This window comes from Fistularia commersonii, chromosome 18, assembly GCF_037954325.1.
Source record: "Fistularia commersonii isolate RoL2024-O1a breed Wild chromosome 18, RoL_Fcom_v1.0, whole genome shotgun sequence".
Taxonomy (NCBI): Eukaryota; Metazoa; Chordata; class Actinopteri; order Syngnathiformes; family Fistulariidae; genus Fistularia; species Fistularia commersonii.
In genome coordinates, this window is record NC_141301.1 from 2056450 (window position 1) to 2083474 (window position 27025).

Sequence of the window (27025 nt, forward strand, 5' to 3'; positions counted from 1 at the left end):
GTGGAGGGAGAGATGGTGGAGCAGGAGGAGCAAGAAGATTTCGGCCGATGGAAATGCCGTCTTGGTAGGCGCCATCGGGATCCGGAGTTTCGAGAGGCCGGCTAGCTAGCCAGCTAGCCAGCCAGCTCAGGTCACCGTCGAGATCCAGAGTTTCGAGAGGCTAGCCGGCTAGCTAGCTAGCCTGCCAGCCTGCTCAGGTCGGCAAGCTAGTTTGGTAGCTTGCTGGAGATTGTCCAGGTGAGCCTTTGTCGTCTTTGGTTGATTGGTTGGAGAGCGGGAAGCGGCAGCCGAACGCACCAGCGTCCTCCCGCCCGCCATCTTGCCAAACAATAAAATAAATTAAAAAAAAAAAAAAAATGGGCTCATACCGATATATTACCTCTGCGGCTTTTTGCTAGGAGGTGACTTGATGTCATCTGCCGATGGTCTGAGCGCCGGCAAGCGTGACGCCGTTTCACGGGAAGCCGGGGAAAACACTGCAGTATGTAGCCGGGATTATAGAATAGCAAAAGTCCAAGAAATGGGACAAACCGCATGCTGCGATTAGACCAATGTGGGTTTTATCGCTCAGAATTAATTTCTCTTTGCTGCCATTGTGTCACAGCGTTTCCACATCAAGAGAATACGCAGTCCTGTGAAAATCAAAACGGAGAATTAATTTCTAGCTTTAGAGGGAAATGACCCCTTTCGGTTCCAGGCGTGTTTTTGAAGCTCCTTGAATTGAAAAACCTTTAAACGTATGGAAATTTCTATCAAACAAAGGCTTAGAAGTGCTTTTTTTTTTCCCCTCAAAAAAAGATGCCGCGGCTATTTAAACTGTTGTCAAGCAGGACGTGGACTTCTCCGTTTGCTTTAGTTCTTAGAAACATTTAGAAAATGATCTGGATGCACCAGAAACCCCCTCACGCCCCGTCATTCACATGCCAGGCCAGATGTTGGCGACGTGATTTGATGCATTGAGACACTTCATGTCTCGGCACGGCAACGAACGCGGCAACGAACGCGGCTACGACGGCGAGCGCGAACATCGACGGCGGCAAGGAATGCGGTATTTGTGCGGACGGACAGTGAGGTGGAGTTGTTGCTTGTCGTGACACCAAATTACAAGGGCGGGTCAATTCTAAGAGAATGTAAACCGGGAGTTTCTGGCAATGGGCTGCAACTTTTTTTTTTTTTCTCCCCCCGTCACCATGGAGACCTGAGGCGTTTTCCGATCTTTCCACTCCGGAGCCGATTTCCGTTAAATAACTGTACTACCCAAAAATGTTATGTAAACAAGGCCTATCTGGATCATCTGTCCCTGAAGGTTCGGACTGACGCAGGAAGTCTCTCTACTAGTTTCTTTTTGTCGGTTCTCTTAAAGTGAAGTGAAAACACTAAATAATAGTGGCCTATGAATGCAATCAGTGTGTGTGTGTGTGTGTGTGTGTGTGTGTGTATATGAACACGTGTTGCTTCTGCAGTGTATGTACAGGACTGTCTCAGAAAATGGGACTATTGTGATAAAGTTCTTTATCCTCTGTAATGTAATTTAAAAAAACAAAAATGACTTTTTCATGATATTCTAATGTTTTGAGATTGGATTTTTGAGTTTTCTTAAGATGTAAGGCATAATCATCAATATTAAAATAATAAAAGGCTGGCAATATTTCAGTTGATTTGTAATGAATGTATGACATTTTTGTTTTTGTAATTGCATTACAAAAACCTGAAGTACCTCCAGGTATACAGGACTGTCTCAGAAAATTCGAATATTGTGATAATGTTCTTTATTTTCTGTAATGCAATTGAAAAAAGTAAAATTATTTTTTCATGATATTCTAATATTTTGAGATAGGATTTTGAAGTTTTCTTCTTAAGCCATAACCGACAATATTAAAATGATAAAAGGCTTCCAATATTTCAATTGATTTTTAATGAATGTATGACATTTTTGTTTTTGTAATTGCATTACAGAAGATAAAGAACTTTATCACAATATTCTAATTTTCTGAGACAGTCCTGTGCACCTGAAGGTACTTCAGGTACATTTTAAATATCAACAAAACCCAAGCTGAAACGACTTCCTCGCTGAAACACAAAGTGAGGATTATCTGGATTTTTTATGAAATAATCGTTGTATAAATTCCAAGTGATTTGCAGTAAATGGTAAATACAGGCGAGTATCAGTGGAGGAAGAAACCCAGTGTGCTCAGTGGCGCCCCCTGCAGGACGGGAGTATCTTCTATTTCCCCCGATGGCTGGATTCCAGCAGAGAATAATTGGATCTGCGGCAGGTTGAACTTCATTTGACCCGGAAAGTAAATCCTCAACTGCTTTTTTTTTGACCCCGAGACACCGATTCCTCCCCGAAACTGGAATGAGCCATGATGGGCCACATGGCTGCAGGTTTGCCTCCTCCTTAAATCCAAAGTCACCTCCGTCACGCCGACGTCCTCCAACCGGTTGCGCGTCCGACGCCAAGTTATTGTCAAGTCCAAATGACGAGCTAGTTAATGATTCGCTGCTGGGCGGTGTGTGTTGAGGGCTGGTGGTCCAATTGGTCCTATTGATCTGTGTGAGGTTCTTTTTTTTTTTTTTTTATTTTTGGTTGTCATGGCAATGTGCAGTTAACACATTGACCAAAAGTGGCCTATGAATACAATCAGTGTGTGTGTGTTTTGCTTCTGCAGTTTACTTTAACTGGAAGAATGCCGTGGTTGGAGGGTGGGGGCTGCGTATCAGTGCCCCCCTTCCTGTTTCGGTGACCATTTAGCTATTTTATTCTTTTCCTGTAGATGATTCATAGCAGTGCCACGCACGCAGACGTTTATCCGGATTCAAATAATGGTTTCATGTAATTTCGATGGAACACCGATTCCAGATAAGGGTGTATTCTCACCCCCACTTTCCTTCTCCAAGTGCGTTTCTGAGCTCAGTGGGCACGACACAGATGCTTTCAAATCCTCCTGCAAGCAGGTATAAGAAGAAGAGTTTCTAGTTGAAGGGAAGAGGAAACGGAGACCAGATAAGAGGAACATTTTCATAATCAGGAAGTGCACCGCTAGCTGTTTCGGGTCTTGAGATCAATCATGAACTTGGAATATGTTTTAAGAGAAGAAAAAAAAAAGAATCCTTGCAATCTCCTGCAAACTGTGGCATTACATGAGGAGATCTGGATGGGTGCAGGACATGTATGCCAGCTGTGAGACAGTGGTGAGATGGGACGCAGGACTTCAAGCTGGAGGTGGGAGGTGGAGGAACATCCAAAGAGGTGGAGATGTGACCTGGAAAGGCGAGGAGTGAAGGTTAGCCAAAACCAGGGAGAATGTGATTGTTAGTTAGAGGGACCCAAGTGAGGTAACAGAGAAGATTTGAAGTACTTGGGGTCAAAAGTCCAGCCATAGGTTCTGGTTTAGAGACACTGAAGAGAAGACCGGAGGCAGAGCTGGAGGCTGCAGAGATGAAGGTGCTGAGGTTCACTCCTGGAGTGAGGAGGAACGAGCCCATCAGAGGGACAAATCATGTTTGATGAGATGGTTTGGACACGGACAGAGGAGGGATGGTGAAGATCCGGTTGGAGGAAGTGCGGGGTTTGGAACCGCCTCTCTGGGGTAGACCAGAGTTGGTTTATGGAAGTTAGTTGACATGAAAGGAGAAGGTTAGATGAAGGGAGCAGAGGACATGAAAAGAAGAAGATCCTCCCGTTAAGTGGTTTCTGCTTCTCGTTTGCGTCGCCTCAAATCAAACCGGGACAGTTTTCTACAGATTTCCAAACTGACAGATCAGAGAGCGAGAGAGCGCCAGGGTTTCGGCGCCGCTCAGATAAGTGACGGAAAAAATCTCACGCGTGATTAAGTTCTCGCTGAGAATAAATGTAAATGTAAATTGATGCCCCGTCGTGATGTGATGGGACCCGACTCGGCGGCGCCGCCGTGCACGGGCATTACGAGGCGGCGGCGTGTACCTGTGGAGATAATGACACTTCCTCTGTCAGCTGGTAGTCACCCATCTCGTGTTTGGGCAGCTTTCTCCAATACATCCCTGACCAATTCCAAACAGCACTGCTGGTGCAGGCGCCAGTGCACATCTTGTAAATGTAAATATTATTTCTAAGTTATAGATGATGTGATTTGAACAAATCTGTTGTTCCCATCCAGTCAGGGGAGGCAGGAGAGGCTGTGCCTCACTTGCCAATCTTGAAAAAAAAAAAAAAAACGTTAAAAAAAGAATTAAATGGTTCTATTTATCAGTTGCTTGCACTCATTTTCATTAAACTTCACCAGTTTGTTTTATTCAAAATCGCTGGATCTTCACATTTACCATTCAAATACTAAGAAGAGACATGCGGTGAGGCCACAGACTGTTGAGCCTCAATGTAGATTGCACATTGACGGCTGACTGACGGCAATAAGACTGTATTTCTGTCTCTCTGCATGTCCCCTTTTGAATATTTAAACACTTTTGCTATTTGAACTACATTTCCAATGTACAGTGATTTTTTTTTTTTTTTTTTTTTTTTTTAACTTACAAAAACTGACCAAATCTTGTGCTGAGTGATCATAAAACAACTGCAAAGAGCCACTAAGTGAGGCACGCAGTTCTCCTGCCTCACAAGCCATGAACCTCACCAGACATCACTTTTGTGTGTATATATATATAGATAGATAGATAGTGTGATAGACAAACATTGCATAACATAACTTAACAAATAGTGATACATGTATATTTAACATATATGCTGATGACATACTGTGAATACAACACACATACTGTATAAACATATATCAAATTTTTAAATTTAAATACATATAAAAATGTAAATTAAATGACATGCCGTAAATAGAACATACATATAAACGTATTTCAAATTTTAACATTTAAATACATCTAAAAAGGTAAAATTAAATGACATGCTGTGAATAGAACATACATTTAAACATATTTCAAATTTTAACATATAAATACATCTAAAAAGGTAAAATTAAAAGACATGCTGTGAATAGAACATACATATAAATGTATTTCAAATTTTAACATTTAAATACATTTAAAAACGTAAAATTAAATGACATGCTGTAAATCGTAGCATTGCACATATAGCGGTAAGTGATATCTGATAGTACAGTAATTTTGTATATATGCGTACATATACGTATATATACGTATATATATATATATATATATACTCGTCTACCGTGTCCTCGTATCCATGAGAATAAGCGATCAAATATGCTCAGAAATCCAATTCCGCTAGTCATTGTCAGGCATTTTGGATTTTTAGTCGGGGATTTATGTGCTGAAATGTGACCAAGTACTTAATTCCTGTATTGTTTCCCGACTTTAAACACATTTTTCTGGGTTTACACAAAAAAAAGCTGCCAAAGTTGAATACCACGGAGTTTTAATAAAAGGCTAGCAATACGAGGCTGCTGGAACGTCACAACCCTCGGACAAAAATCACGACCGCAGACCAGCATTTTGCAGGAAAACCATCAGATGGAAAGACAGCGGCCTTTGTTTTGTCGTTTTTGGCAAAGCCCTGGAGCGAAATTGTTCTCGGAATCGACCCAATACAACTCGGTAAACACGTCTTTTGGCCGCGCCAAGCTTTCGCTACTTAAACATTTTAATGTACCGCATGAGAAAAAAGGATGCGGCTGTCGCGTCCATTGTTTCTCGTCTCTGCTGATGAACAATGCGAGGCGCAGATTGCGTTTTTTTTTTTTTTTTCTCCAGGCCTGGATCCCTCTCTAGCGTCGGGGCTCAAGCGCCATCTATTATTGATGGTGCTGTGAGCACACCCAGACAATTGCGGCCCGGTATTGATCTCAAATCAGGAGCCTCGGAAGGGAAGGCAAGGCGAACCAGGGGGGCAAAAATCAGCGGGCCTGGAAATGTTCCCCTCGCCGCCGCTTTCGGGGACGGCGTTTCGGCCTCGACGTCGGCCGAACCGACGCCTGCGCTCATTTTGGATTGACGTCTTAATTTCCTCTGATGATTACCAAGCAGAAGGGAAAATCGCGATAATTATCGGATGATTTTTCTTTTTGAATTAATTCGCTAAATACCTTTTTTTTTTTTTTTTTTTTTTTGGCCTCCTCGTGAAGCTTTTATGTTTTTGCGTGGCCGTCAGGTGTGTTTGATGGATTCGAGCCACCGGTTGGGTGAAGTGGTCCGCTCTATCCCTTCCCCCATCACTTCATTTCAGATTTCCAGGGCTCTACATCAGCTGCTGGAGACCTTGGCTGGATTCTAAAAAAAAAAAAAAAAAATGAGGTGACAGGGAGTGAAGACGCACCGGAGCAAACCAATCTCTGGGACTCAAAGCAGGAAATGATGCGGCCAAATTCTGTCGGAGGTCCAGGAAGAAATAAGGTTTTTTCATCTCGTTTTGTTTTTTCAGCATCCAAAGCCGAGTTGTGTTTACAGAAGCGGCTCTGGGAACGCCTGACGGGGCGTCGGACGCTTCCGGCCCCTTCTCGGCCGTCGGCCGGCGTTAAATAAACCCCTCCGGAGATCATTTGTTTTGACTGGCTCGGGTTTCGGTGAAGAATACAGTAGATTTTTCACTTGAAGTTTTCACAATCTCGAGTGCGGAAGACCACCCGTCGGAAGGCGAGATGTTATCCGATGGAAGCGCCGTTGTGTCAGTATGTCCCGCATTGTACTTTCCATTTAAAGTCATTACACAGTTGATAGGGTTATTAATGGAAACCATCCACAGGGAGGTTATGTCTTGGCATTTAAGATGTCTAATGCCCGCTGACGTCGAGGTATCTGACATTTCCGGGCCCATTATCCTGCATGATGTGTTTTTCATCCTTCCCCCGGAAAAAAAAAAAAAAGAAAGAAATAAGTCAACTGAAAGTGAGACCCGACACGTTGTAGGTGAAACATTAGCGACGGGTTCCAGCCGGGTCTGGTTATTTACGAATGAGCTTAAGGTGGAAATACCAAATGTGTTCAGGAAGTCGACTTGAAATGCCACCATTCGCAGATCCAATCTAATAGTTAAGTGAAATATAATACCTTAAACTCTTGATGCAACGGATGAGTGTTTTGTTTCCAGTCGCCGCTTTTCAATTGTTGTAAATATCATTTGACTCCCATCCATTCATTTTCTTTGCCGCTCGCTGGCGAGGGGGCGGAGCTTATCCCAACTGAGTCTGAACCGCCCAATAGAAAGACATACAAGTCTCCTATAGATGTACAGTTCATTGCATAGATGCGCAATTTATCGGATACTCGGTGTATTGATGTACGCTTTTTCTGCATGCGAGCGACTATAAACAAGCGAAACATTGAGAATTCTTTCTACGTACAAAATATGTAGGTGTTCCTTGCATAACTGCATGAATCTATATTGCACAATACAACTCCGGACATTTTTTGTCATGACCTTACTTCGATGACTTGCATTGAATGGAATCAGGCAGGGATGTTTTGTCCGAACTCAAGCACACTTCCACATAATCACCAAGGATTCAAGACTTTGACTGATATTACATAGAGTGCAATGAAATTTGGAGATGGTAGCTCTCAGGCTTAGTGAAATCAAAAACCGACAAAAACAACCTTAAAAAGCAGGATGCGACACAACAATACAACGATAGCAGGATCTTTGGGTTTGAGATATAAAACAGAAAAAAATATAGGACCAAAAATATAAAAAAAAAAAAAAAAAAAATCTCAACAACATCTAGAGGAATAAATAGGTAAATATGTAGAATGAAAAAAGTAAAAAAGTGAAAAGTTGGAAAAAGGGTTTATTGCACGGTATTTGGACCTCATGAGGGAAAAGGCTGTCTAGCATAAATAAGTGGACAACTTTGATTTTAGTTCCTTCACCCCCAGCTGGCTTTTCGGAGGGAAGTCTGCGTCGTGGTTTTTACGAACGGTCGGAAAATGCCTCTCCACGTTTCCCTTCTTCGGTCATCGCCGTGGTAACCAGATGAGGAGAACGCGCTTTGGAAAATTACACTCGCAATGGAAGTGGTGCGTTTCTGGTAACTCCATCTCACCCACTCATTCATGTGTCATGGCTTAACTAATTTATTTTATTCTTATCATTGTTATTGTCACATTTGTGTTGTCGTTTAGTTTTGGTTGTCTAGTTTCACCCTTCCTGTCTTCCTTGATGTTGTTGCAGTTGTTGTTTCTCTCTGCTATTTATTTATGGATGTCTTTTGGTTTTTCTAATTGTCTCTCAATATCTATTCATATTTATTTGACACTTCCTCTTCACATCTCTTACGTTGCTGTGACAAAAGAATTTCCTCTACGGGGATCGATAATCTTATCTCACGCGCTAGCTTGCTAGCGTTTAGCAAGTCGTTTGCTGCAACTTTTGCACATGTTTACTTGTTTATTGAGCACAACTTAATATAAGTCGCAATAATCTTATCTCACTCGCTAGCGTGCTAGCATTTAGCAAGTTGTTTGCTGTTTGCTGCAACTTTTGCACATGTTTACTTGTTTATTAAGCACAACTTAATATAAGCCGCAATAATCTTATCTCACTCGCTAGCGTGCTAGCATTTAGCAAGTTGTTTGCTGTTTGCTGCAACTTTTGCACATGTTTACTTGTTTATTGAGCACAATTTAATATAAGCTTCAATAATCTTATCTCACTCGCTAGCGTGCTAGCATTTAGCAAGTTGTTTGCTGTTTGCTGCAACTTTTGCACATGTTTACTTGTTTATTGAGCACAACTTAATATAAGCCGCAATAATCTTATCTCACTCGCTAGCATGCTAGCATTTAGCAAGTTGTTTGCTGTTTGCTGCAACTTTTGCACATGTTTACTTGTTTATTGAGCACAACTTAATATAAGCCGCAATAATCTTATCTCACTCGCTAGCGTGCTAGCATTTAGCAAGTTGTTTGCTGTTTGCTGCAACTTTTGCACATGTTTACTTGTTTATTGAGCACAACTTAATATAAGCCGCAATAATCTTATCTCACTCGCTAGCATGCTAGCATTTAGCAAGTTGTTTGCTGTTTGCTGCAACTTTTGCACATGTTTACTTGTTTATTGAGCACAATTTAATATAAGCCGCAATAATCTTATCTCACTCGCTAGCGTGCTAGCATTTAGCAAGTTGTTTGCTGTTTGCTGCAACTTTTGCACATGTTTACTTGTTTATTGAGCACAATTTAATATAAGCTTCAATAATCTTATCTCACTCGCTAGCGTGCTAGCATTTAGCAAGTTGTTTGCTGTTTGCTGCAACTTTTGCACATGTTTACTTGTTTATTGAGCACAACTTAATATAAGCTTCAATAATCTTATCTCACTCGCTAGCGTGCTAGCATTTAGCAAGTTGTTTGCTGTTTGCTGCAACTTTTGCACATGTTTACTTGTTTATTGAGCACAACTTAATATAAGCCGCAATAATCTTATCTCACTCGCTAGCATGCTAGCATTTAGCAAGTTGTTTGCTGTTTGCTGCAACTTTTGCACATGTTTACTTGTTTATTGAGCACAATTTAATATAAGCTGCAATAATCTTATCTCACTCACTAGCGTGCTAGTGTTTAGCAAGTTGTTCGCCGTTTGCTACAACTTTTGCACATGTTAACTTGTTTATTGAGCGCACCTGAATATAAGCCGCACTGGCTAAGGATAACAAAATAAATATGTGTACATATAGAGACTGCACTTGTCGAAAAACTGCAGGTGTCCACATTATAACATGAGATATTTACACAGAAATGTTTTATTTCAAATGAATAACATCCACAAATACTTGATGTTACAGTGCCTGCAACTCAGTTGATGATAAAGATACTTAATAATAAATAACAAGAAAAAGTCCATCCATTCATCGCTATCTTGGTCTTTTACACCAATTTAATTGGTTGAGGATAAATGTGTGAAGCTTGTCAGCCCCCCAAAAATATCAGTAAATTAGCCGCGTTATTGTTTAAGCCGCAGTGTTTGTTTTAGCTAAACCGGGTTCTCAAAATCCAAAGTGGTCACGTGAGATTCAGCGCCGTCAGTCAGTCGCCGCACGCAAAACCTTTATCTGGCATTTAATGTCATTAACAAATATATTTATTGCAATTGCGGATTTTGTTTGCAAACTTTTAATGCCGTTATTCCTCCCCGACGAGCCGAGCTCGTGAAAAATCGATTTGTTCCCGGCCGCCTTTCATCAATCATCAATGAGCGTTCAGATTAAAAAGGCGAGGCCTGTCTCGTTTTGGAAAGTCAGTCTGTAAATCCCTCTTCTCTGAAGGTTGTCAAATGTCATCGCCTGGACGGCACGTTATCGCGGCTAATCTCGCCGGGCGAAAGATGCATAATGCATTTATCGCGAGCCTCGACCGGAGCATCCGCTTTAGTACACTTTTTTTTTCCTCTTTTTTTTTTTTTGACAGAGATCAAGGCGACGAAGACGGGGTTATTAATTCTGCCGGGATCCGAGTATCATTAACAACGTGATAAAGAACATTGCACCTTCGGCGGCTCAAGAACTGCCACCGGGACGCGAATATCAGCCTTGAGTCAGACAGTCGTGGGGAGAAAGTTGGATTTCTCAGTGATATTGGACTTTAATTTCGTGTTCCGGTTTGTCCGGCGATTGAAATAACGGAGGTCTAGTGTTTAAACAACCAATATGAAGTGTAACCGGGGCGGCTGCGGCTCAGTCGGTAGCGAGGCCGTCCTCCCAATCAGATGATTGGCGGCTCCTCCTGTCTGCATTTCAAAGTGTCCTTCAGCAAACACGAGTGGCTCCCGAGCGTGCGAAAGGGTGAACGCCGTCTCGTGTAAAGCGCTTTGAAACGACGAGGCGCGAAAGCCTTCCGGACGTTGAGACCGTTTACCACATCAGACATTCACGGTGGACCGACGTCCGCCTCCTGTCCGATTCAGTTGGCTGCCTCCGTGTTCTTCATCCCGATGCCTTCTGTTTTTCCAGATCTGTCCGCCGCCGTCCAGAAGTTCTCCCAGTCCCTGCAGGAGTTTCAGTTTGAGTGCATCGGCGACGCCGAGACGGACGACGAGGTGAACATCGGTAAGTGCAGCCTGCCGGGGAACCGACGGCTGGTCGTGTTGTCGTCGGCAACTTTCTCGAAAATAAACTTCTAGGGGCCTATTTGGTCCGTTAGCGGACTTACCGTGGAAACGTGGTAGCCACACGTATGCTCACATTCTGTACTTCAAAAGGTTTGTTTGTTTATTTGTTTGTTTATTAGATTAATTGCATTAAGCACAGAGATGTTTGTACCAGATTGTAGCTCATAGCTAATTTCCATCAGTAGTCCTGGACAATACAAATACAAGACTGTACAAAATAGACAATATAAATAAAATATACAGATAGGCAATAAAATAACTGTACAATATACACTGCTCAAAAAAATAAAGGGAACACTTAAAAAACACATCCTAGATCTAAATGAATGAAATATTCTTATGAAATACTTTGCTCTTTACACAGTTGAATGCGCTGACAACAAAATCACACAAAAATGATCAATGGAAATCAATTGTATCAAAACCCATGGAGGTCTGGATTAGGAATCACACTCAAAATTAAAGTGTAAAAACAAACTCCAGGCTGATCCAACTTTGATGTAATGTCCTTAAAACAAGTCAAAATGAATCTGTGTTGCTTCCTGAGTGGACACTATGATTTCACACAAGTGTGATGGACTTGGAGTTACATTGTGTTGTTCAAGTGTTCCCTTTATTTTTTTGAGCAGTATATAAACAGGCAATAAAATATGTATTTTGCAAGTTGAAAGTGCTATTGTTGTGATATTATTACTTTGGTCATCTGGGGGCCATCAGATGTTACCATCTAACTACCGTTGTCAAGCGGCACCTCCCGCTTACTTCCCACCTCGTCACGGTTGTCAAGCAATGCGTCCGCTGGAGGACAGCGAAGAGTTCGGGTCTCTGCAAGACAAAATAGAGGCGGCGCAGTGGACCGCTGTGGTCTTTGCGGGCGTGGACTTCATCTTTGGTACTTTTCTTACTCGAGCATACCGTGCTACATTGCCTTCCGCGACTTGTACTGCTGTGTTTGACAGACAGAAGGTACGCTTATCTTACGTTGAGCCTTCTCGTAGCTCCGAAAACAGACACGTATGGCTCACCTGCATACTTTTGTTTGGAATAAGTTTGGCTAATTTAAATCTTATTAATTACTATTTATTCTATCAACGCCTCCCATCTGCGCTGCCGCGCATTGTTTCCGAGCTTCAAGGAGGGAAATAAATTGGTCTTTGAAATGTCTATTTATAGCCCGTCCTGGAGGACCGCAATTTCAGAAACAAAACAAGGAAACGAAGCGACGGCTGCACCTGAAAGCACGCCGCTCCATCACAGACGCAGGGAGGAGGGGGGCGCGTTCACAAAAAAAAAGACAAAGTTATGCTCGCGCCCGTTAGCTACCGGCGTGCCGAGCGCGGACCTCGTCGCCGTCTCCGACGCATGTATAATTAATGTTATTGATTTTCTCATGATGCTCCCCTTGTATCTTTTCAAGCCCATAAGAGATCAAGGGGACTAATTGTGATCGGTGTCAGAGATTAATGGAGGTGGGAACCTTTTGAGTTTGCAGCAGGAATATAAAAGCAGCCGTGCACGGGATCCTGTGCACGGGCTGGTCTTGCCGTCTGGTCTCCTCTTCCTCTTTTTCGCTCGTTACCCCCTCCTTCCCCCGCCTCCCGGTCGGAGGATTTCATTCTGCAGAGGTGGAAATGGCTGATTTACTGTCCGTCTGTGAGGGGAGGGCTGCACGCCGACCTCCTCTTCAACACCACACCATAATAGTTATGTGTAATGAACAGTAGGCCCGACATTTTTCCCCGCCCGCTCACAAAGTCGTCGCGACCGAGCGACAGGCAGGAGTGAACCGGGCCAATTATGCTTATTGGAATCCGAACCCGAATCCAGACCTCATTAGAGTCAAGCACGCTTTTATTTTAGCGCGACGCGGCCCCTTTTCCGTGGCCTTAAATCAAAGAGCGTTTAACGCAGATTGAACAACGGCTATTGCGGCTGTCAACTGGTAACGTGGCGGCACTCGGGGAAAAAAAGCGAAGCGACGACCGAAATGACAGGGGCGACGGCGAGAGCGTCGCGGGCGGCGTTATTCGATGGCGGCAGGAGATTGGTACGAATAATATGAAGAGAGTGGGGATATGTTCAGGACGCCTGCAGCTCCTTGCACACTTTGCAGGGACCGAGCCGGACCGACCAGGGAACCAGGGACTCCTGGAAACACTTTAGCTCCTACTCCGAGGCGGGTCTTTGTATGGTTCCACAAGAACTCATGACCGGATACTTCTTGAGGACCAGAAACCGGTCGAAAATGGTGTGAAGGAAAGGTCGGAGCTCTTCTGGTTTCCACGGTTCCCGGAGTAACACCTGCTTGTCGACCGAAATCTGCTTTTCGACTAAAATGAGTAGGGAGTTCGCTAACACTCCTGATAGTCCGTTGTTATTATTCCCGGCGGCTTCTTCCCGCCATGTTGTCCGTGTCGTCGTCTCCTTCGTCACGGTGGTTTGTGTTTATTATTATCATCCACGAGAACACAAAACTACAAGGTTCGAACCAAATTTGAGCTTTCGGACTTTCTTGTCCGGAAGCGGCTTATCGCCCGTCTGGAGATTTTAAATTCCCTGCATCCGTGCTTGTGAAAAGCACGACCAGATCTCGCATTTTTGACTTTCTCGAAGCTCGGCGTCTCTCGACTGGAATGATTTCCTCGCTCTAATCGACTGTGATTTTTTTTTTTTTTTTTTTTTTTTTTTATGTCTTCACCCTTTCTTCACTCTCAAGACAGAAAAGGCTGTGATTACTTTTTGAGGAGGACAAAAAAATATAATCATGTAACAGCCTTGTGAAATCAATCTCTCCATCAATGGAAGCCGGCTTGCTAGCTGACACGGCCGCAACCCTTGCAGCAAAGCGGGCCGTGATCCGCGGGCGGCGCCGACCGAGTTCACTTTGATGCTCTCGACTTCGCCGCGCAACATCGAGATCCCATATGAGCTGCCAGACGGGTTCACCTGACCTTTCATCGATTTCACTCTATGGCTTCCCGCGGTGACATTCACATTCCGTGCCAGTTATCTCTGGAAATCAATGGGGCCAAGAGATTGATGTGGCTGTAGAAATTTAAAAATTTAGCAGGGGAGCATGCCCTTCTCTCAGAAGGTCAGCGCGCGAGAACTGCTCCGAACCCTCCGAGGTCGAGGAAGCCCGGCCGGGCGGCGGATTTAATATCGGGCGGAACCGACGTCTGCCGACGCGACACCGATCAAGGAAAGCGTCGCGCGGGAGACCTCTATACGGCCTCTCTATGCTAATCCTTCCATATCCGCGCTCTAATGAGGGGAAAATAAACCACGCCATCGAGTGAGTCATGTTGCATTCCCTCCGTTTACAAGAGAACGATATGCAAGCCGTCACCTCACTTTGACTCCCATTTCCTTTCTTCCGAGTCTAATCTTGTCCCATCAGTGGCTCCAGCTGTGCCCTTTACCCCCCGAGAGGCTCGCGCTGTTGATAAAGGACCTAGTAGTGCTAATAGGAGGCCGGCCCGCCCGCGGGATCATTGACACAAAATCATTGCTCCCTGGTCTTTAACGCTTTGGTGTGTAAATGGAGCAGAGTGTCGGAGATGATGCATGGCTCGCCCGTGCCAGACGGTCACGGATGCTAATGATGTTACCGTGTTGGCAAGCGGAGGCGCCGCTAAACGGCCGGACACGAGGTGACGGGGGAGGGGGGCGAAAAACACCGCGCTAGCTGGATTTAATGAAGCTATCAAGGCGAGGAATTCTAGCGGGCGGAGTTTCGATGTACCGTATGCCGAATCCGTCTGGACCGGAAGAATGTAATATTAGCCGTGAACTGTCGCCGCGCCGCGGCGCGCCCGTATGATGACGGTACGCATAAAGCCTAGCTGAGGCGGGAAATAAAGGCAAACAATCGATGGCGGCCGTTCAATTTCCAGTATTGTTTTTTTACCGCCAGTCTTGGTTTTAAATTGGACAGCTGCATGATTTTATTAGCTCCTAAAATATGCTGCACTCGAAGCAGTAAAAGCCGCCGCGCAGATAAACATTGCACCGCCGAGCCGCAGTGCTCGCGGGGTGCAGGCAACATCTGATATTTAACCACCGCAAACATGGCACCGCGCCTCGCCCGTGCACGCCGTGGATGGATTTATTGGGAAAAGCATTCACGCCTTGATGTGTGACCGTGTCTCTCCTTTCATTCCAGCCCAGTCGTTCAAAGAATTCTCCGAGCTGTTAAATACAGTAGAAGAGGAAAGACGTCGCTTGGTAAGAACTTTTCTTTTTTTTTTAAATGCTCCTCGCTTCTTTCCGAGAAGCCTTGCCCGTGTTTCTGATACTTTTAGATTCACAAGATAAGCCTCGGTTAATCTTTCCGTGATTGATATTTGCCGAGCGGGAGTTCGTCCGATACGTGCAGGTGCGCTTCGGGGGTCGCGACTGCGGAAAAAAAAAAGATGCATTCCGGCGCAAACGAAGGTGTATTTTGGCTCGAAGGATGTCGACTTAATGAAGCGGGATTCATGCGGCGCCAGGATTCGGCTGCGGCCCAAACTTGGCGAAATAACCGTCGGGGAACACAAAGGAGAATTCCCAAGAAGGCAAATATTTATTCTCATCTTTAATATAAGACCGCGGCGGCGAAAGAACCTTGGCGACAATCAAAATATTGACAAGAGGCTCCGAGCAGGGAGGCGCTTTTTCACTCCGCGAAGCACACTCGGGAACGGAGTCCGCATGAAGATGGCGATGGTGATGGCGGCGCCATCCAAACTCCCGCCTTGCATGTGAGTGTCTGAGCTTGTGAATGCAAAGCGCTATATGAGCGGAATGCTAGCACTCGCTAGGATGCACTATCTTCATGTCTGGAAGGAATGAAAGGGTTTGGAAGATGCAGTTGAGGTTTGAGGTAAAATCCTGTAAATTCCGGCTTCTGCAGATGCATGTGTTTTGAGCGCACTTTAAACGATCCGGCTTAAACATTGATGTGGCGAATGTATTTTTTGGGGGCGAGCGAGCTACATGCAGTTGAAATATTTAGCCTCGTCAACATCGGACCAATCAAATGACACCGAAGAAGACGACCTTAATTATTTAAGTGCGCAGGAGGAAGACAAAGTTAGCGATTAGCTAACAGCTAAAAAAATGTTTTCTAGATAGATTGACTTTTCCTTGTGTTATTTATTATTCATCTTTTTTCATCGACCATTTTACAGGTAGAAGCATTTCCAGTACGGGTTTGTGGATGTTACCAGTATGTACAGTCATGGCACTTGGCACAATGACACTTTCAAAAAGTCTACTCCTTCAGGGTTTTAGGTGTTTGCCAGATGTTTCTATGGTCGTGTCATTCTCGAAACTTTTGGCCATGACTGTATTTAATTAAAAAAAATGTGTCTGTAAATATCTCATGTTACAACATGGACACCTGGGGCTTATAGACAAGTGAGTCTTATATATGTATATATTTTTTTTTATTCATTTTTAGCTGGTGCGGCTAATATTAAAAAAAATGGTACTCATTGATTAAATAATTGAATATATTTTTATATTTAATTATTAAATATATTATATTAAATATATATTTTAAATAAAATTAAAATATTCAATCAATAATCAAATGTAATTAATCAAATAATTCAAAATAACAATGGCGGAACATCGGTTAGCGCTTCGGCCTCACAGCCAGAAGGTACAAGGAGTCCGTAGGAGGGCCTTTCTATGTGGAGCATCCACGTTCTCCACGTGTTTGCTAGTTTCCTCCGGGTTCCTCCCACACAGTCCATCCACGTGCAGGAGGTTCATTGGAGACCCTGAATTGTCCGGACGTGTGAACGCTTGTTTGTCTCTGCATGAGAGAGCAAGAGTTGTATGTCTGTAAATGATGCCTCCGATTCACAAGGCACTTGAATTTGTCACCAAATGTTGTACGTCTCTATGTGCGATCTGCGATCCACCAATCAGGGTCGAATCACGCCTCTCAACGAATGTGAGCTAGGCTACCCACTACCCCCAAAACCCTGAGTGCAATGTTCCCTCTAATTTTTCATAAGTTTGTGCATACGGACAACCTCGCTGAGCGCACTGAGGACCACTGCAAGCAACATTAGATGTGCAAGCTGTGTGGCCACACATCAGTATCAACACCTGGGATCATAGCTTCCATTTAGTCCATATCTTTTCATCGTAAAACTCGCTTACTACTTTAGCTTCCCTGCATGTTTTGCAGAGAAAACCTTTTTTACTCCAAAAAGGAAAAAATCTCACCCAGTTTCACCGCTGGTTCTTCTATTTGCGCAGCCGTTCCAACTAAAAAAAAACACATTTCTTTTTTACTTTGGTTCGGTGAGTGGACGGATCATATTCACTGCTCGTTTTTGCAAAGGTATGGTATTAGCATGTTAGCATTAGCATCACTTAACACTGTTATTATTGTTACATAGCGTGAATGGGCAGAGCACGTGCGCAAGTACCGTCAATGTCCTGATTGGCTGTAATTGCATTCTGCCGTATGATTGGCTGGACACCCGCAAAATGCTACAGAAAAAATGTTATATATCTATTTCATGAGGTTTACATGTGCATGAGAAACACGTAGGTAACTAATGATCAAAAAATAAATGGGGAAAAATGTAAAGAACTAAAAGGCCTCGCGCTTTAAAATCGCGCAAGACCTCGTAGCGTTTCCCCGCCTTCGGCTTTGCGGAGCTTGAACTTCAAGGACCTTGTTTTTTTCCGTGTTTTACAAAAAGTGGCAGCTCCGTGCCCCTCCAAAGGTCGGGACGGGAGCCCCCCGACCGCGGAGGATATCTCCCAGACAAACCGAGGACGACGTAAAGGGCAAGGTCAGCACGGGTGGGCTGAGGCAGATGTCCTCGCTGCCATTGTCCAGACATTTTTTTTTTTTTTTTTTTAATTCTGCAGAACAGAGGGGAAAAAAAAAAAAAAAAAAAGGAACAGATTTTGTTCTTGATTTACAAAACAGAAGGCGGAATCACATCGGATAATTCTAACACCGGGGGATAACAAAGCCGGGGAATCAGGCTCTCCGAGGCGCAAACAGTCGAGACGGGGATCATTGATTTTGACACTTTCCCTATAGAATCGGCACTGACCTTTTCCGAAGCGGGAAAGTTATTCGTGTTGCTCCCGCGCCAAAAAAAAAAAAAATATGTTTGGTTTCTGATTTACGCCCTCGCGGAGTCACATTAGGAGAGGCCGACGGCGAGGAGCAAGTAGAGGATGCATATGAATTAGGGAAACACGGCGAGTTGCCTAAAGTGGCCTTTACTTTTATGAATCGTGCCTTCGCTGCTTATAAATCTGTGTCGGATTGATTTTTTTCATGTCTTCTAAATTGCGAGTGATTGTTCCGGAAAAAGGCGGTCAGCATTTTTGCCTCAAAGCAAGAAGGTTGGATTCCCAGGGGGGGGGTTGAATAAATGCTTGTTTGTCCATAAATGACGGTTGAATGAATGAATGAATGAGTGAATGATGAATTGTATGCTTATATGACATTTCAGAGTTGAAATCGGCTTTATTTCTCCACATGAACTGGACATACAGAGGAATAGAGATGTTTCTCACAATCCCATGGCGACATGAAATGAACCAAATAGTAATACCGTATTTTCACGACCATAAGGCGCAGCGCACTAAAAGGCACAGTCTAAGTTATGTGTGCCATTATTGTATTTAACCCATACATAAGGCGCGCCTGATTATAAGGCGCGGGTTTTCTATTCAATCCACACCCACACTTCCCCCTTTAACGTTCTCATGGTGTCCTCTATTACGTCCGCCTTGCAACAACAACACACACACAAGCATACAAGTCCGCGTATTTAAAAATAGAGCGGAAGCAAAACTGAATTTGGTATCACATTTTTTTACCGGTAATCGTCATCAATCCAACCCATGGAAGTCCTCCTCCTCGGTTTCTGATTTGAACAGCTGCGCTAAATCTCCATCCAACATGCCGGGTTCACTCTCTTCACTGTCAGAGTCGCTTTCAGTGCCGTGCGGCTCCTCGGAAATGATGCCGGCTTTTGCGAAAGCTGGAACAACAGTGTCAGCAGACACGTTAGCCCGAGCATCTACGATCCATTCACTGCCTTCCACTCTAAGTGAAACTGTGGAAACCAAGAAGACTTTTGGTACCCCGTTGTGCGTATTGCTACCGACTCAGTCAAAAGTGAGCGGCACCTCGTCCATGTTGGTGACGTGGCTGGATGTGTTTGTCGGCAATGTTTTCAGGGTTGCTAAAACAACGATGTTCTGTATAACACACATACCCGTTCTGTTATATACAATCCACGCCCACACTCCCTTTAACGTTCTCATGGTGTTCTCTGCTGCATCCGCCTTACAACAACAACACGCTCAGGACGCACTGCACTATAGGGCGCGCCGCACATTTTGAAGAAAATCTAAGACTTCTATGTGCGCCTTATAGTCGTGAAAATACGGTAATAGAGTGCAAATTAGCTGTAAAGCACACTGTTCCATGAAACAGTGAACATGAAACGACCGTATTTTTTGCAAAATAAGGCGCATTTGCATTTTCTTAAAAAATCAGCCGTGGGCCTTATAATCCGGTGACGCAGTGCGCCTTACGTTTGACAAATTGAAGTCGTACTTAAACATTCTGACAGACATTTCAGCGCAGTGTACCACATAAAATTGGTCGGAGGTCAGTAAGTGCAACAGGAATTCACACGTAAGGCGCGCTGGATTATAAGGCGCAGGGACGATTTTTGAGGATTTTTAAGTGCGCCTCATAGTGCGAAAAACACGGTAGATACATCACTTTGACTGGGACATTTTAAAAGTTGCTCACATGTTGAAAAAGTTTGTGCACCCAAGCGTGGATGCGGTTTTGTGATGGACGTGTGATTGGTCCAGGGTTAACCCCGCCTCTCACCCAGTGACAGCAGGGATGGGCTAAAGGCATTGCTTTATCATTTATCATGCTTATGGTGAAGTATAAGATCTATGGTGTAATGGTTTTTTTTTTGTTTTTTCTTTTGCATAGAGCGCGCGTGCACACAGGACAGAGCGGTAGATATGAAGTGCAGCGAACAAACCATGGGAAATATTTAAGAGGGATGATAAGACAGGCGATGAGAGACGGAGATATTGAGATTAATGAAAGTCGCCGGAAAGCTAAGATGAAGAAATAAGCATACGTAGCGCTTAGCTTCACTGCGACGACGAGGAAAGACCAGTGTGTTTGCTGCGAGTCGCAGTATCATGCTTCGAAAAGCTGTGCGTTGCAAAACTTGCTCATTGTAGCTATTAATCCTGACTTCCTCATTTCGTCAAAAAAAAAAAAAAAATCAGCACAATTTTTTATTTTTTTTATTTTTGTTATTTAAGGTAGTGTTCTATATTGTGCTCCTCTGTTAATGTCCTGATCAATTTGACTTTGTTTTATTATTATTATTCATTGATTTTATTTTTTTGTATCAATTGGTAAAAAAATGTTTATAGTTTAAATATATATAGTTTATGTTTTTTTTTTATTTCAGGCAAATTGATGCACTTAATTATTCTGTTACACACCAAAAAACATTGTCAGTAAAGTTATCCTTTGTCGCAAGTTGATCAATATTTCTTTTCCTTTAATGTTAATAAGGATAGAATGTACATGAAACAAATTTATAGAAATTTTATAAATATATTTTATAAATGTATTTATTTAGAGTTGCGACAGGGAGGGCGTTAAAGAAAATAATTGAGAAGCACTACACTAAAAAAAGAAGTGCGACCCTGAGTGTGAGCAAGGATGTGTATACAATGCATGAATGAATTATTTTGGGGAAAAGAAAGCGCAACAGCCGGTGTCTGCCATCTCCATCGCGTTAGAAACACCCTCAGCTTTTGTTCACTCAGAACAAAAACACAACCCGTCGCCCACGATCTCAGCGGTAGAATCGAAGGCCGGCGTCTCGAGGCCGCACTTCAGTCAGCCGACGTTTTATTTATTTTTTGTTTCCAAATCAAACGTCAAAATAAAATCAATATTTTTAATAGAAGAGACGCGCTGACTTCCCGGTGACCCTCCTGTCGCGAGGGCGAGGTCCGGCTTCGCCCGACGACCGACGCTCAAACGCTTGTTGTGTTTCCCCAGAATATATTTCTGCGTTTGTTTTTTGTTTTTTTTCGCCTGGATGTGACGAATGTGGCGAAATCCGTTACGGGATGAAAAGAGTCGCCCTCTTTTTGATGACGGGGTCACTCCAGTAAGCCTCGCAGATTTATGGAGTATTTTGTCATTCCAATTAACTTGACAAGCCATCTTTAAATTCATCTGGCCCGTAGAGCGCCGCCGCCGCCGCCGCCGCCCCTCTGATCTTTGTGCAATATTAATTGCTTCGGAGGAAACACGGCCCCCGATCGGCAGTGTGACTTTCAGCTCAAATGAGCCGGCTTATTTGGCGAGCGACGCGGGAGCCGGCGGGGAAGCCGTCTCCCCGCTTTCATGAAGAAACTCCCCGCCGCATCCACGTCCTTGTTCTCCGTCCGGCATCCCGTTTTAAACCCCGTTACCGTGGCGTTTCCCATCGCCGAGCAACAACAACAACAACCACCTAAATGGCCTGTTTATGATGTATCTGTTTCTTCAGTTTAATGAGCAGTCAGAAATTGGTCTGAATGAGAGGGTGAATGGTTGTATGTTGTTTGTATCTGCAGCTGTCGGCCAGTTCACGAGCCCAAACACACACACACACACACACACACACACACTTAAAGGGAAAGGGTGACAGGTCACCACTTATCTAGCGGTTTCATCATCTCGCGGTTTCAAAGCACTTTACACTGGATTCCAGTCACACTCACACACATGCCAACATCCTAGCTAACCTAGTGGGGGCCGCTAGGTTAGCGCCGCGGACTGCTAGGTTAGCGCCGGACCACGAGATACGAGGCGGCCAGACTTGGAACGCATGGGAGATGATATTAGATGTCGAGGCGCAGCAAGTGTTTCCATAATTTCCGGTCGATAAGCCGTGACTTTTTTCACGTAAACAACAATGCGGCTAATATTTGGACTTTTTTGGGTGGGGGACGCTAACGAGCTTCACACCGCTAAAACGTTCTCGCCAACCCGTGCACGGCGGCGTGTTTAACGGACACTGCAGGAGTGTTTTGGAGAGACGCTATCAAGCTGTGATATTTTTCCCAAAACCAGCTGATCCAGGCCAGGACGTGGCAGGGGGTCCCGGTTGGAAAAACCAAAATATTGACCGCAAACTTGCTCATCCTGAAGTTAGCATTTTACCTGCAAACCCTGAACCAGTGGAACCAGTGGAACCCCCTCCATGTTTTTCCATCCATCAGCCAATCAAACTATCTATTTATCTAAGTGTTCATCCATATATATAAGATAAGATAAGGTGATACTTTTCCTCAGAGGGGAAATTCGTTTGTCACAGCAGCGTAACAATAGCAATATCAATAAAAGGACAAAGACAATAACAAGGATAGGACCAGATAACAGAATGACAACAAGGTTAAAAAGAAACAGAATGAGAATGGAGTGATAACAACTATATATATATATATATATATATACACCGTCATTTCCGGACGATAAGCTGCGACTTTTTTCACGTAAACAACGATGCGGCTAATATTTGGACTTTTTTGGGTGGGGGACGCTAATGAGCTTCACGTCGCTAAAACGTTTATCCTCGTCACATCGGACCGATGAAATGACCGGGTGATTCTGAGTCCGTTCAACTCCGGCACCGAAGAAGACGACTTTGACGGTTTTAGTGCGCAGGAGGAAGCCCGAGATAGCGACCGGCTAGCGGGTGCGGCTTATAATGAGGCGCGCTCAATAGTCCGGAAATGACGGTAGTTTGTTATGTGAAGGGTAAACAAAGTAGATGAGGATGAGATCAGTGTGACGAGGTTTGCTCACGCCGTCGTACGTCATCGCCTCCTCTCGGGAGCGAAACTCAGGTCACCGAGCAGGATACGTGCACGCCCCGATCCGCTGAACCCTCTCCGGAGATGACGTGACATCAGCGTTCTGGACGGGGAAACTGTAAAACCACAGCAAATTGCGTTATTGCGAAGCAGCGCAAATAAACCAGATAAATCACAAGCGGCTGCAGCGGTCGCTGGAAATCCGGCGTGGAGAGCCTCACTCAGCCGTGATAGCTTTAATAACAAAACACACACACACACACACACAGACACAGTTGTTTTTGCATCATCTACTGTCTTCCCGCCCCGTCGTCCCACCAAATCACATAAATATTTTTTACATCCCGCCACTTTGACTGAAGACACTGCTGAGTGGAGCTCATTTTCCACTTGCAGGTATTTTAATTCTCTCCAGGGGCGGCTGGCGGGGAAAAGGGGTGGGTGGTGTAATGTCATATGCAAATGTAGTATTTTTTAAATTGACATTAGATGAATTGCATAAATTGCCTCCCCAACCTATGGCTTTTAAACGTCCCCTCAGATGCACAAGCGCAGGCCTGCAGTTGATGCTTGCCTGTGTGCAGCTTCCCTTTCTGGAGATACGCTCCGAATTCCTGGCATATTGTGAATTAATCGGATTCTTTTCCGCTAGGTTTAGCCTCGGGGACCCCCCCCCTCCAACCCCGTTTCACATCTGGACCAAAGCTGTTAACTAAAAATAGAGGCCCAGCCGTTAAGAGTCGGTGACACTCGGACGTCGGGAACCGATTTCTGCAGGGCGCCGTCGCTAGGGGCTAATTGATGCTAACGTCACGCGTGCAAACGGGTACGTCGGTTTCAAATTACCGTATTTTCCCGGAGTATAAGTCGCACCGGCTAAAAAAAAATGCATGATGGAGAAGAAAAGTTGGGTTTTTGTGGGGGATTTCTTTTATAAATCAGAGACCAAGAACAGACATTTCACCTAGAAAGGCAAGTGACAGTGTAACGTCCGAGCGGACGTGGCGATGATGACGATTTGCTGGTTAAACCTTATCTTTATTAAAAGAATTATAACAACTCTTATCCCAAAACAAATTCACAACCAGAAGGAAATCACAGACCTCTGGAGGTATAGCAATCTTTACATGTCATGAACTATTCCTCTTAAAAATTACATGACGAATTAATATCAAAGATGAATATTAAAAAAGAATCGATTAAATTATAATATTACATTCTTTCTTAGTTGTCTTTATGAAATGTTGATTGATTTTTAAATATAAATTTTTCAGCGGTGCAGGTGTTAGAGGAGTCAGAGGCCTAGAGCACTTTGGCATGAAAAATATGAAAAATAAGTCCCACCTGAGTAGAAGTCGTATTGCACACCAGTAATTCCTCCAGTAATAATATTATTAATAATAATACTTATAATAATTTCTCTAGACTGTTTAGTTTAGCCTGATCTTTGACATGGCTTTACTATACTGCACACCACCATTTAGTTTTAGTCTTATTTTTGGTTACAGTAGTAACCAGAGGCGTAAATGTAATTTATTACTCTTAGGTCAGGTCATAACAGCTATTATGCTGTTTTGCATTTTAATGTCTGTCCTGTCAAGTGCATGTGAAAGGAATTGATAATAAAAGCACAGGATCAGCCAAACCGGGAAAAAAGTGCGACTTATAGTTTGAAAAATAGTGGGTCATGCGCACTTCCCCCGTGTGTCCACTAGGGGACGGTGCAGAGTTCGGATAATAACAAACATGGCGGCGGCGGAGGAGCTGGAGGTGACGTACCGGACGTCTGCGGACGGAGAATTCTTCTCCCAGTTTTCACCGAACCCTTGCTGGCGTCTTCTTATCTGCTCCTTTTCGGTGTCCGAACTTTAGCAAACCGCGTAACGCTGACTTCCGGTGGTAAACGTAGGAAATCACGCCGTTGTCACGAGAAACCGGAGCGTTCGGTCCCGGAGGTTTTCAGCGTCACCAAGCAGGGACGATACCTCAAAACGGAAAGCGATTGCCATGACGACCTAGCTTCTCCTTCTTCTTCTTCTTCTTCTTCTTGAAGCGCCGGCAGAACCTCCGTTCTTTAGATTCTTCGCTCCAGCAGGAGATGGATTCTTTCTCATAGGTCAAACATCTCCTCCGGGGTTTTGACGTGCAGGTCAGCAGGGGAGGGAGGAGAAGGGGGTAGATTTAACCAAGCACTGATTAGAAAAGAGGACATTGAATGCAACGCAGGTGAAAACTGACCAGACACACACACACACACACACACACACGCTGCATATTCAAAACCCTTTTAAAACTCTTGCCTCTGCAAAACTCTTAAAGTTTATTTTACACACACACACATATATATATATATATATATTTTTTTTTTATCTCAAAGCCGCAGGCCAATTAATTTCCACATTCCATGAATATATATATTTTTTTACTCTTTTGCCCAACTAACCCATGTCAACACTCACTGCTAAATCATTGAGCATAAATTCATTTTAAATGTAAAATATCCATAACTGTTTTTCAATTTATTTCACTTTCGTGCTTTCGGAGGCCAGTTTTCACCTCGCCGATGAACCGGCCCCCGATATCAGTCGCGTATTTTGACCGAGTTTAGCGCACGTTCGGCAGCACGGCGTCACCCGTCCCCACGCCGTGTCGGTTTTCTACGACTACTATTTTTCTTTTCACGTTATCACACAGAACCGGGCGTCCAAAAAATGTGCACGTCGTCATCTGGCCGCGGGGGCGTCGCCACCGCCGCCGCCGCCGCCGCCGCAGCTTTCCCAGGATTCCCGGCACAGCGCGTTCTCTGTGGGCACGGCGTGAGCGCAGGAATGTCCCGCTGACCCTGAAACAACGCCGCGGCATAAAGGCAGCCATTGTTCTCGCCAACCCGTGCACGGCGGCGTGTTTAACGGACACTGCGGGAGTGTTTTGGAGAGACGCTATCAAGCTGTGATATTTTTCCCAAAACCGGCTGATCCAGGCCAGGACGTGGCAGGGGGTCCCGGTTGGAAAAATCAAAATATTGACCGCAAACTTGCTCATCCTGAAGTTAGCATTTTACCCGCAAACCCTGAACTCACCAGTGGAACCAGTGGAACCAGTGGAACCCCCTCCATGTTTTTCCATCCATCAGCCAATCAAACTATCTATTTATCCAAGTGTTCATCCATATATATAAGATAAGATAAGGTGATACTTTATTGTTCCTCAGAGGGGAAATTCGTTTGTCACAGCAGCGTAACAATAGCAATATCAATAAAAGGACAAAGACAATAACAAGGATAGGACCAGATAACAGAATGACAACAAGGTTAAAAAGAAACAGAATGAGAATGGAGTGATAACAACAATATATGTATATATATATATATATATATATGTATATACACCGTCATTTCCGGACGATAAGCCACGACTTTTTTCACGTAAACAACGATGCGGCTAGTATATGGACTTTTTTAGGGGGGGGCTAACGAGCTTCACGCGGCTAAAACATTTATCCTCGTCACATCGGACCGATGAAATGACCGGGAAACGGGAAATTCTGAGTCTGTTCAACTCTGACACCGAAGAAGACGAATGACGGTTTTAACGCGCAGGAGGAAGCCCGAGATAGCGATCGGCTAGCTGGTGCGGCTTATATTGAGGTGCGCTCAATAGTCCGTAGGGTATATATACACACACAAGATTAGGTGTTACTGGATGAAACACTTCTCGAAGCCCAATTCTGTCTTGTAGAGAAGCGATCTACAACAAACAACAACAAGCTACCGGCAGGCTAACACCCTAGACAGACGCTGTTTAGCTACGTTAGCCAACAGCAGCCGGAAGCATCATGGGGGTTTTCAAGCGGGCGCCTTCCTCCATCTGCATTTCGTCGAGAAGGCTTGACCGTCCCGGACCCCCCTCGCTACAGCTATTGCTCGAACGCGTTACTTACTGCAAATTTTAGGCTCCGGTCGCGAATGCCCGACTGAGTCGGTAGAGCGACAGATTCTGTAGCCATCTTAGCATACTTAGCTTTTTTGTGCTCTAGCGTGTGTCCTAAAAAATAGATCCTCTCCA

General features: G+C 44.2%; 1 protein-coding gene across 4 annotated transcripts in view; it reads left to right on the plus strand.

The window, feature by feature from the left end:
• Positions 1-27025, plus strand: part of arhgap42b (Rho GTPase activating protein 42b) — an 86055-nt gene that overhangs the window by 19847 nt on the left and 39183 nt on the right. For all 4 annotated transcript variants that reach the window (XM_086163988.1, XM_086163989.1, XM_086163990.1 and 1 more), the window contains exons 2-3: positions 10908-11003; positions 15231-15292. In XM_086163988.1, the coding sequence (XP_086020114.1) occupies positions 10908-11003; positions 15231-15292 (158 nt within the window). The remainder of the gene's footprint in view (positions 1-10907; positions 11004-15230; positions 15293-27025) is intronic.